General features: G+C 46.5%; 1 protein-coding gene across 10 annotated transcripts in view; it reads left to right on the forward strand.

Moving 5' to 3' along the window:
• Positions 1–7,220: 7,220 nt before the first annotated feature.
• Eml4 (EMAP like 4) overlaps positions 7,221–12,218 on the forward strand; it is a 132,209-nt gene continuing 127,211 nt past the window's right edge. For 2 of the 10 annotated variants that reach the window (XR_013046960.1, XM_016008817.3), the window contains exon 1: positions 7,277–7,620. Coding sequence is in view for 6 of the 10 variants with exons in the window: in XM_016008817.3 (XP_015864303.1) it covers positions 7,596–7,620 (25 nt within the window). In the remaining 4 variants the exon portion in view is untranslated. Of the gene's footprint in view, positions 7,621–12,218 lie in introns of all 10 variants that reach the window. The other 8 variants (XR_013046959.1, XM_016008820.3, XR_013046958.1 and 5 more) reach the window with 7 other exon arrangements.

A 12,218-nucleotide genomic window follows, 5' to 3' on the forward strand; every position in this document is an offset into this window, starting at 1 on the left:
ACGTAGCTGAGAGCTCTACATTTTGCAGGCAACAGGAAGTCGACTGTAACACTGAGAGTAGCTTAAAGCAAAAGACCTCAAGCCCGCCCCGCCCCCCATCCGCAGTGACACACTTCCTCCAACAAAGCCACACCCACTTCAATGAAGCCGCACCTCCCAATAGTGCCACTCCCTTTGGGGGCCATTTTCTCTCAAACTGCCACAATATGTAATACTTGAGCTCATGAAAAAAAAAAGGTACATATTAGATTTGGCTGAATTAAATTGTATGGGGTTTAGCAAGATACTTCAGCTGGTAAAGGCACTTGCTGCCAAACCCAGTGACCTGAGAAAATCCCCAGGACCCACCCGGTGGAAGGGAAGAACCAACCCTTGCAACTTGTCCTGTGACCTCCAAACGCATATCCAAGCATGCATGCAAGCACATACACACAGACACAGACACAGACACACACAGACACACACAGACACACACACACACACACCTGCACTCTAAATACAGTGTGATAAATTTTTGAATTATACTTAAGGGTCTCTAAGTGAAAATAATCTAACCATAAGTTCCCTTTCAAGGTGAATAACCTAGGTGGTTTTCTCTAGAAGTATGTCCTGACCTTTTCCTCAGCTTCTCATTTGCTCTTGGTGTGGGTGCTTAAAGTTGTATTAAAACTCTTCTTGATAAACTCACTTTGTTTAAAAAAAAAAAAAAAAAGGAGGGGGTGGTTGGAGAGATGGCTCAGTAGTTAAAGAATGCTGACTGCTCTTCCAGAGGACCTGGGTTCAAATCCCAGCACCCACATGGCTGCTCACAACTGTCTGTAACTCTAAGATCTGACATCCTCACACAGACATACATGCAGGCAAACCACAAATGCACATAAAATAATAAAAAAATAAATTAAAAAAAAGAAAGAAACTTCATTTAAAAAAAAAAAAGATGAAGTATCCAAATAAGCATTCAGTAATCAGTAACGGTCGCATGCGTTTGGTGTTCTATGTGTGTTCCATGTTTAATGGTAATACCTTGCTGCATGCTCATTTTGAAAGACTCCTATTCAATGTTTTTACTTCGTTGTCGTAATTAGTTTGCAACATCTTGTTGGAGAAATGGAAAACAGACAGATTGATACCGGTTGCCTTAAAGTAGCTGGGCATTAGGTGTTAAAATAATGAGCTCAGATTGATTAGTTCCACATTTATTCATTACTTAGTAAATATTTGCTGCCCAGCTACTGAATCGACTGGAGCATGGACTGGTGGGCAAAACAGAAGAGTGACCGCTTATGTAATTACAGCAGCCAATGGTGTTTCCAGCACTCTGCACCCTGTTCTGGGAGATATTCTATCTTCTCTGCAGCTCTAGGCCACAGAAATGTGGCTATCACAGGCTACATGGGAAATCCTGAGGTACAGGGATTAATTAGATAATTTGTCTAATGTTACTTAGCTTGGAAGTGATGGAGCTGGGATTAGAATCTGGACAGTATAATACTGTGATTCTGGAGTTTATACACATTTGTTGCTGTTGTTTGTTTGGTTTTTAAGACAGTAGATCACATAGCTCAGTATGGCCTCAGTTTACTATAGAGCCATTGGTGACATTGAATGCTTGATATTTCTGCCTCTACCTACCAATTATAGTCCTGTATCCCCACGCTTTGTTTATGTGGTTCTGGGGATGGACTCCAGGGCTTTGTGCATGCACTGTAACTGAGCAACATTCCCAGCCCAAATCTGCTTGTTTACCTGTCTATCTTTTGTTGTTGTTGTTTTGTTTTTCAAGACAGGGTTTTGTAGCTAGAGTTTTCCTGCCTTGCCCACAGTCAGGACAAATCTTTGTCACCCGCCAGTCCCACAGCCACTCAGACCCAACCAAGTAAACACAGAGACTTATATTGCTTACAAACTGTATGGCCGTGGCAGGCTTCTTGCTAACTGTTCTTATAGCTTAAATTAATCCATTTCCATACATCTATACCTTGCCACGTGGCTCATGGCTTACCGGCATCTTCACATTCTGCTTGTCATGGCGGTGGCTGGCAGTGACTCCTTCTGCCTTCCTGTTCTTTCTTTTCTCCTCTTTGTTAGTCCCGCCTATACTTCCTGCCTAGCCACTGGCCAATCAGTGTTTTATTTATTGACCAATCAGAGTAATTTGACATACAGACCATCCCACAGCAGGGTTTCTCTGTGTAGCCCTGGCCTTGAACTCACAGAGATCCACCTGCCTCTGCCTCTGGAGTGCTGTGCTGGGATTAAAGGTGCACATCACCACCACCCATCTCTTTCTTTCTAGAGCTTTGTCTGCCTCTGCCTCCCAGGTGCTGGGTCAAAGGTATGCTTCACCGGGCCTGGCACAGTCTGCTTTCTCAAGCACTTCTTACGTGTTCTTACGTGTCTTTGCAGTATCTAGCCCAGTGACTGAAACACGGGCTAAGTAATCATTCAAGTAAAACGAACTAAATGAAGAATTGGAGAAAAACTTAACTCTACTGAATGTCATGAATGAGAAGTCTGGCTGTAATTCCTTCTGAATACATAGTAAGGTGTTTCCCACTGTATGGCCATAGGACTAAGTCCTAGAGACTGGACTAGGGACAAAAATGTGGTAAAAGATAAGAAAGAACCTTGTGGGACAATGAGGGACCATGGAGTTCACTGGACAAAGGGATTTCTTGAAAAAAAAAAAAAGAGTAATATTCAAAGAAAAGACTCTTCCTCCTCTTCACGTCACTGTTGAGAATTCTGGTAAATTCAATTTTACATGATTCTTATTAAGTAGGAAATAAAACATATCCATCCCAGAAAGATTCCAGAATGACTGTGGCAAGGTGATTGTACCTAAGTTATTGTCTATCTGTAGTGTGTGTGTGTGTGTGTGTGTGTGTGTGTGTGTGTGTCTACTCACATATCTATGGTGTATGCACATAGCTAAGCCTACATGTAGTGGGTAGCTGTTCCAGCTTTGACCTTGAAATACTGCCCCTAGAGTGACAGCAGGTAACTGCCACACCTGCCTATGACCTGCCCTTGGGGCGTGGCTGAGAGGGAGCCCCTTAAGACTCAGGTGCGTACATATTTGGCCCTTCTGGATACCTCATGGTCTTGGAAACTGGGTGGGACACCAAGCCAGAATTCTCTGCTGGATGGAACCCCATCTGTCTCAGATCCTGTAACCACCCCCTGCTGGCTGTAAGTTATCCCAGAAATAAACCTCTCTTGATTACCAGATAAATTACGTGGAATTGCCTTGTTAATTACAGTAATTCCTATGTAGTCCTGAGATCCATACTGAATGTCTTCTATCTCTTTGCATCTTGAGACAGGGTCCGCCCGCCCCCCTCCCTGCCCGAAAGGATTTCTCTGTGTTGTTTTGGTGCCTGTCCTGGAACTCGCTCTATAGACCAGGCTGGCCTTAAACTCACAGAGATCCGCCTGGTTCTGCCTCCCGAGTGCTGGGATTAAAGGGGTGTGCCACCACCATCTGGCAAGACAGTCTCTTACTGAACCTAGAAAGTTTACTAGTTTGGCTACCCTGACTAACTGGCCCAGTGAAACACCTGGGGTTTGCCTGTCCCTGCCACCCTCCTGGCTATAGACTCATATTGAAGTGCTAGGTGTTTTTCTTTTTTCCAGACAGGGTCTCTCTGTGTTGCCCCAGCTGCTCTGGAATTCACTCCGTAGACCAGGCTGGCCTCGAACTCAGAGATCTGCCTGTCTCTGTCTCCTAAGAGCTGGGACTAGAGATGAGTGACACTACCACCTGGCTGAAGTGCTAGTTTTTTATTTGGGTTCTGGGGACTTGAACTCAAGTCTTCAGGCTGACACATCGAACATTTTACCCTACCCAACTGAGCCATCATTATTGTCCTCATTCTGAATTTTTATTTCATTTTTCCTGTCTCAGTCTTAAAACAACAACAACAACAACAACAACAACAACAGCAGCAAAACAAAACAAAACAAAACAAAACCACCTTTCATTGGTCTCACTAGTTAGAATAAATCTGGATTGCTTTGGTAAGAAAAACCAACACAGGGAGATTTATCATGAAATTAACAATGCTTGCGCTTCAGATTTCTTTACCGCCTGTCCCCAGCTTTCCTGTTTGTTTGCTTTGTCTTTGGAGACAAAGTTACAGGGTGTATTTAGCTCAGGTTGGCTTCAAACTTGCTAGGTATCTGAAGATGACCTTGAACTTGCGATTTTCCTGGACTCAGCCTCCCAGTGGAGGTGGCAGAGGATGCACCATGCCCTGCAGCGTGAGTGTGTTCTAAGTCTGTCAGAAGGTGTACTTTTCCATTAAAGTCTTCCCTCTGTTTCGTGTTCCACTCCAGCAAGCTGTATCGGAATAAGCGGATATTTGGGGCATCTGGCTTTGGAAAGTTGAGTCGGGGATACATTTCATGTTAAGCTTAGTGATATATTCCACACAGACCCTAGTCATTTGCACTGAATCATTGCTGGCGACTTCTGTTTAGCAACAGATTCTGGGAGTGCTCCCGTGGCCCACTGCCCTGACTCACCTGGCTGGCATCCTGTCATGGCGTTTCAGGGCTAGAGGTTATAACATGATATGGACATATGGCTGGCACTGGCAGGATGTGAGGAGTGTGGGAGAAGCACGAGTTGCGACACACAGAACCAGAAGCTGATTGAGGGGGAAGATCCTTGCAGTCATTAGCCAAGTACATTGTCAGTGGAGAATTTGGTTTTCATTGATGTCAAGCCAAGACAGACATTGTCTCCTGTGAGGAACATACTCAGTTTTGCAGCACTGTAGACTATTTTTTAGGGTTTTTTTTTTTTTTTTTTTTTTTTTTTGAGACAGTGTTCTCTGTGTAGCTTTGGAGCCTGTCCTGGAACTTGCTCTATAGACCAGGCTGGACTCAAACTTACAGAGATCTGCTTGCTTCTGCCTCCCGAGTGCTGGGATCAAAGGCCAGCACCACCCGGCAGAAACTGTAGACTTTTAAATGCACGGTACTTTGCACATTTTCCTTTTTAAAATCAACTTAATCAGAATACCTGTAGCAACGCTATATATAGCCTTACTCTAAGTGTGAAATCATGTTTTACTTCAACTATCAAAAACTAAAAATTTGGTCTACCATGCAAGAAGAAACCTGAATTACCTTCCTCCTTTTAAATTAAGATTTGCTTTTAGCCAAGTGGTGGCTGCGCACGCCTTTAATCCCAGCACTCGGGAGGCAGAGGCAGGTGGATCTCTGAATCTGAGGCCAGCCTGTTTTGTGAAGTGAGTTCCAGGACAGCCAAGGCTATTGCACAAAGAAACCCTGTCTTGAAAAATAAAAATCAATAAAAAAATATTTTTAAGGCCAAGGTCACATTTCCTTTTATTTGTGTGTGCTTGTGCATGTGTGTGCGCCAGAGGTCAACCTCAGGTGTAACTCCTCACCTGCTTTGTGTTGTCGGCCTGGCTGGAGCTCTCTTTGTAGGCTGGCTGGCCAGCAAGCCCCAGGGCTCCGGGCGTCTCTGGATTCCCTGCACTGGGATTGCAAGTGTATGTACTCCATCACAGCTTTTTGAAAAGCGTAGGTGCTGGTGTGAACCCAGGTTCTCATCCACACACAGAAAGCACTCTACAGACGGTGCCAGCTCTCAGCCTTGCGGGGTCCCAATTACAATACCGACCTCCTAGTTTTGCTGTGACGTTTGCTTAGATTTTTTAATGGAAGGTTTTTCTTTTTTTTCTTTTTTTCTTTTTTTTTTTTTTCCAGAGCTGGGAGCAAACCCTGTGCCTCAGATACTGCAATCTGTCTGTGGGTTCCGCCTGCAGGCCCTTAGGGATAAAGAGGCTTCAAAGGGGAGAAGTAGACTTCAAGGATGTTTAACAGTCTTTTCAACCATTTCATTTTCTCTCTTTCTCTTTTTTTTCCCCCAGAGCTGAGGACCGAACCCAGGGCCTTGCGCTTGCTAGGCAAGTGCTCTACCACTGAGCTAAATCCCCAACCCCAACCATTTCATCATGACATCATGACAGTTGCTGCCTCCAGTTTCTTCCATTCTTCCTCCGTTTGTCCTTTGTAACCTACAATTCTTACGTTTTCCTAAACCGGCTATTTCAAAAGGCACATCCAACTTAGTCTCCAACACCTTCCAGTTCTTTGTTACTCTAATCTGCACATCCTTCAACCTAGAGGGGACCTAAACTATTCCGATGTCTTTGTAAGGAGGAAGGGATAGACCCGGAGGACTGAAGAGGACAGAACATGCGTTGGCTACAAGTCTAGCCCTTGAATTTGCGAGTGATAAAGCGAGGCCTATATAAGTTAGGTGACTTCATCGATGTGGGCCTAGAGCTCAGGCTTACTTTAAAAAAAAAATCTGTGCTATAGTTTCCTGACAGGCTATCCTGTGGCTTTGCTATACAACGGTGGCCTTGCATCCTGATGGAAAAAACAAAAGGAGAGGAAGGAAGCCGGCCTTTAGGTGCACTTCCACCAGGCTCCATGACCTCGGGCAGGCTATGTCCTCATCCTCAAGATCCAGTCTCCTTCCTCATTAGAGTGGCCCTCAACCTGTGGTTGGTGACCCTTTTGTGTGGGACAGCCTGCATATCAGATATTCACACGACGATTCGTAACAGTAGCAAAATGACAGTTATGAAGTAGCAATGGAAATAATGTTATGGTTGGGGGTAGGGGGGTCACTACAACATTAAAGGGTCGCCGCGGTAGGAAGGTTGAGAACCACTGGGTGAAGATGAGCGCTTCCTCCAGCACTAACATCGCTTGCTTGTGCTCTGTTCTGGAAACCTGAGGTTGTGGTAGTGTTGGCCCCAAGCTGGTCAAGAAGTCTGGCCCCTATTTATTATTCCTCACCTGGTTAGAGGAGAGGGGAACCTCCGGAAGGGGGAATCCCTTCTCTTGACTTGTTTGCCTCTATTAGCGTCCATGTGGGGTTATCGCCCTTCAAGAGAACTCCAGACCTGGACTAGACGGGAGAGAGTCCCACCATGGACTTGAGTTTCCCAAGCCGCAGAATGCCCATGACTCCCACCCACTCAGACCCAGCTTCCCGTTGGGGGGTGGGGGGGACACTGGCCGCGAACCCGGGCCAGGACGCGAGCACAGCCACCAACCAGCCTCTCGGCTCCGGGAACCTCGGCGGCGGCAGCAGAGGCCCCGGCACAGGGAGGGGCGTGTCGCGAGAAGCCCCGCCCCGCCCCGTCACGTGGGAGGGTGGGGGCGGGGTCGGAAGCGTGACGGCGTGCGCGGAGGCGGGGCCGTGGCTGCGCGCGGGCGCGGGGGCGGGGCGCGGCGCGGCGCTCACTGCTGCGGCTTGGGAGAGAGAGAGGAGAGAGGAGAGAGAGAGAGGCCGGGCAGGCGGCTCTCAACCTGGTTGACTGACCGACCGACCGGCCGACCGACCCACCCACCTACCCACCCCGGGGCTGACGGGCGGACGACGGACGGGCGGACGGCGGCGTCGGGAGTCGGCGGCGTCGGGAGCCGCGTCGGGCGACGCCGAGAACGAGCGCGTCAAGGCTCCGCGGCCGCCACTCGGTCGGTGCGCTGAATGAAGCGCCCGCCCCGCTGAGCCCCGAGCCCGGCGCGTTCCCCCCCGCAAGATGGACGGTTTCGCCGGCAGCCTCGGTGAGTCCGGCAGCGGGCTCGCACTTCCCCTCCCCCCCGGGTCCCCCCCACTCCCCGTGCGCAACCCGGGACCCCCCGGCTTCCCGCGCGCGCGTGCGCGCGTCCCGCGGGGCCCTGCTCCCCGGCTGCCCCTCGGGGTGGCCGCCGATTCCCGCACATGGTTCCCCCCCCCCCCCTCCCCAGCGAGGCTGTGCAGCCCCGCCGCCGCCGCCTCCCGGACGGGCGGCCCCTCCCCCATGCAGCCCTCGCCTCCAGACCCTCCTTTCTTCCCAGAGCCCCCCTTCAGTGCGGGGGCTCCTCCTTCCCCTCGGCGACCCCCCCCCCCTCCACCCCGCCCGCCAGCAACTGCTGCGTCCCTCCCGGTCTTCTTAACACCGTCCTCCGACCCCCGATTAAAGTCGGAGCACCCCTTCAATCAAATACAGACTCCCCTTCAGGGCACATCTTTGCACTTAAGGGAGTTCCAGGCGGGACTGTGCGGGGTGGGGGTGGGGGTGCAGCCTTTCCGCAGAGAGTAGGAACCCCCCCCCCCCAGTCCCACTTCTGAATTGGAGGCACCCCTCGTCAGCCTTTATATTTGGAGGTTTATTTAGGAGCCCTCACTCAGTAACTGACAACTTCCCTCCACTTCTCTGAACATTTTGCAGTGGTGGAGAGCATTTACTCAATACAGGAAAGGAAGAGGTGCATCTGTGTTGGGGTACCCTCTTTTAAGAGTGAAAGCAGAAGCGTGTGCTCTCTCTCCATGCATGCTGGAGAGAAGTAATCCTGCCCAGTGAATCCATAAGAAAGGGGGCCTCGATCGGGAAAGAAAGGATTCTCCATTTTTGGAATATGCTGTCTTTGTGGAATGGAGAGAAAGAGAATAGATTGTTCGGTAGGCTGAAGTGCCTTGTTACGGTTCCCTTCGACCAGAATACAGGTGGTAAATTTTCTGACTGGTCTGAGGAACAGACGATCTCCAGGGTAGCCAGTACCTGTGTCTGGAATTACGATTCTTTGAGGCCCCTGGAATCTAGTTACTATAAAGACTGAGCTTTAAGTGTTACGGTGAGAGAAACGATTCTGCTTTGGCTGATTCTGCAGTTACGTGATACCCGCTGCTGGATTTGATTTGTACTTTGAATATTTTGCGTGGTGGTAGCCTGTATTCAGATGCTTTTCTTTTCCACTTCTTGATAATAAATCTCCAGTTAGTTAGTGTTCATGGATCAGTAAACCATCTGGCCCCAAGCCATATTTTAATCTGCCCACACAAGGTTGGGATTAGTGGATTAAAAAAAGTAAAATAAAAAGCAAAGTACAAGAGCATCAGGTTCTCGCAGTTGTTAAATAGTAGATCCACAGTTTTCGTCTTGACTTTCTTGAGAAGGAAAAAAATCATTGTTATTATACAGCTTTGAGACTGGAAATCCCAAAATAGGAGTAACTCATTGTGACTCGTTTCTCTCCAAAGACACCTGTTGTCCATTATCTAACCTTTGATGTCTTATAATTCCTTACATAGTGAAGTTATTTCATTCTTGGGCTCCTTTTAGAGAGGCATTAGCTTTTCATTGGTTCTTTTTTAGCTTGATGCCTGGGTTCATTCCCCAGTCCATATTGGCTGGAAGACTGGCTGGCCTTGGTGTCCACTAACGTGCAGATTGTACACTTGGCAAAAACTAATTGAGTTTTTGAGTACCTTGGGGTGGGGGGAGCTGTGATAATCTCTGTGTAATGGAATCTTCTCTCATTTGTGCTCTTCTTGTTGGTTCTGAGGAACCCTGGGTGGCTTGCAGAAGCCTCTGTGGTTTTTGAAAGTGTCTTTTCACCAATTGGAGCACTTGAGTTAGTTTTGAAAGGGTGTATGCCTTGTTAAACTTAACCTCATCCCTTAACTAATCCAGGAGAGAGAGCGGGAAGGAGAGTCGCAGTTGGGAAAACAAATCTTGTTTTTATGGCATATTAAAGATGCGCAGTGTTGGACTTTAGAAAAGATTTATTTCACGCCATCTTTTGTGATCCCATCGTTGGATTTTAAAAAAAATAATACTCTGATTGATTTGATGCCAACTTTTGCATGGTATGTGATGAGACTTTCCTTATCTTTAGATTTGGTGTTGACCAGGCCAGGGGAGACATACCTCTGTCAGCTGAAGGAAGGAAATAGTTCTTGTCTGTATTCTAGAGTTGCCCCCGCTGAAGAGACTTGCTAGCAAGAGCCCAGCTTTCTCTTTCTGTCCCCTTTGAAGAGTAAAACTAGGCCCCATCTTAATTAAAACCTTAAAGGGTTGGGCGTGGGGGAGGGGAGCTGGTCTATTTTACTAGTAGCCTTGAAGCAGAGCTCTGCTCAGCTCTTGCCAGATTTCTTGTTTCTGTTCCCTGCAGTTCATTAGCCTGGAGCTTAGAGTTACATTGATCTTTATTTTATCATCAAGAGAGCCATTAATATAAAAGAAAGCACTTATGTTTAAAAACTTCTCTTTCAACTGAAGAATTCAAAACATGTGAAATTCTTCTGGGGGTAACAGATATTGAAAGCAGTCCCGTCCCCCCCAACCCCCCCAAGGAAGTGAATGCCTGGATCTGCTTTCACATACTAGATGGGTTCTTGGAAAATTGTGAGAAGACTATATTTTTATAAGCAAAAAAAAAATTCAGTGTTTTATCAGCAGAATGATTCTTTAAAAGCTGATTATTGAAGGGAATCTGGCAGTGAGTCATCTTGTAAATCGGAAAGACTCCAGACCCAAGCTATGCAGTCCGTGCATTTTGTAAGACATCTGTGTGGTAGCTTTGGGAACCGGAGGATGGAATGGTAGATGATTGGCCATTTCGATGTCACGTCAAAGTTAGTAGTTTTCTTGTATTACCCTCGTTTTAGGTAAAAGCAGCTGAGGACCCATTTACTCTGCAGCTGATGAATTTCAGGTAGTTTGGTTGGCAGGTGCTTGGAATTTCTCCTGGGTACAGTAACTTTCAGTACATACATTAGGGTCATTTGAAAAGGTAGCACTTGGGAAACCGTGTTTTTAATGTTACCCCACATTATTTTGGTGTGTTGCCTCCACATCTTAATGTGGGTATGCACACAACATCTCATAGTATGTATCTTAAACTTCAGGTGTGTTTGCAAAAGTAGGAAACCGCCAATAAATACTACTTTTCTTTCTGATCTTAGTGACTTTCATAAGGTTGGGGTTGGATACATTTTATGCTTAGCCTTCTTTTAGCATGTTTTTCTTTCTTTTTCTTATTTTTTAGATTTATTTATTTATTATGTATACAGTGTTCTGTTTGCATGTATCCCTGCAGGTCAGAAGAGGGCGCCAGATCTCACTACAGATGGTTGTGAGCCAACATATGAGTGCTGGGAATTGAACTCAGGACCTCTGGAAGAGCAGCCAGTGTTCTTAACCTCTGAGCCATCTCTCCAGCCTCATGTTTTTCTTATTTAAGTTTTTAAGTCAGTTTTGTTTTGTTCTTTCAGTGGTGGTGGAGGAGGTTGGGTTTTAACCCCATGCTTGAGGCAAGGTCTTAACTACATAGCCCAGGCTGGCTTGAACTGATGGCTGTTCTGCTGTCAGCCTCCCAAGTGCAAGATTACGCACGCTGGGATATTATTTTTTCATAATAAAAGCTTTAATTTAATTTTAATACATTTATCTTGGGATTAGCCTAAGGGTGAATGTTTGCATTTTAAAGAAAGTATAAACTTAGCCATGCCAGTTTACAATATACAATTCAAATTGTAATACAAGAAGGTTATCATGTGTGAGAAATAACATTTTCTCATGTGTCCCAGGCTGGCGGCAAAGTCGCTGTGGCCTTGATCCTTCTGTGTCTGCCTACTGAGCGTGTGTCGCTGCATTCAGTTCAGGTGGTTCATGGAGTAATGAGGGTGCCATGGCTTTATAAACGGTAGGCGAGCACTCTACCAACTGAACGACATCCTCAGCTCAGATCTTGGTTTCTTAACGGAACAATGTAGGAGTTCTTTTTTTTTTTTTTTCTTTTTAATTTCTGAGCAGGTTCTTACATGGCCCTGAGTGGGCTTGAACTCGATTCATAGCTGAGGCTGGCCTTGAACGGTTGATCTCCTGTCTTTACCTTCAGAGTTTAGGGATTCTGAGAGTGCCCCAACACACCAAACCCTTTGTTAATTTTTTAATTTATTTGTAAGACAAAGGCATGCTATGTTATCTTGGCTAGCCTTGAACTCTTGGCCTCACGCCACTCTTCTGCCCAAATTTCTCCAGTAGCTGGGATTACTGGCACATGCCACAATGCCTGGCTGATTTTCAAATATTAATCTAGCTTTAAACATCCTTTTAATATTCAGAAAGCCATTTTTTTCATGTAATCATTTGAAATTTTTTTCCCTTGAGTAACTTTTAATTTCTTATTGGTTGTCTTGAAGAGCAAAGATAGCCCTAAGTGGTGACTGGGGAGACGGTTCAGTAGATAAAGTGTTTGCTGAACAGGAGTTCCAGATCCCCAGTACCCATCTAAATGCTGGGTAGGCATGGCAGTGAACTTGTAGTTCCACCATCCATGTCATTGAGTTCTGGTTTTGGTGGAGAGACCCATGAGTAAGGTGGCAAGTGACTGAGGAA

Source organism: Peromyscus maniculatus, chromosome 22 (genome assembly GCF_049852395.1).
Source record: "Peromyscus maniculatus bairdii isolate BWxNUB_F1_BW_parent chromosome 22, HU_Pman_BW_mat_3.1, whole genome shotgun sequence".
NCBI lineage: Eukaryota > Metazoa > Chordata > Mammalia > Rodentia > Cricetidae > Peromyscus > Peromyscus maniculatus.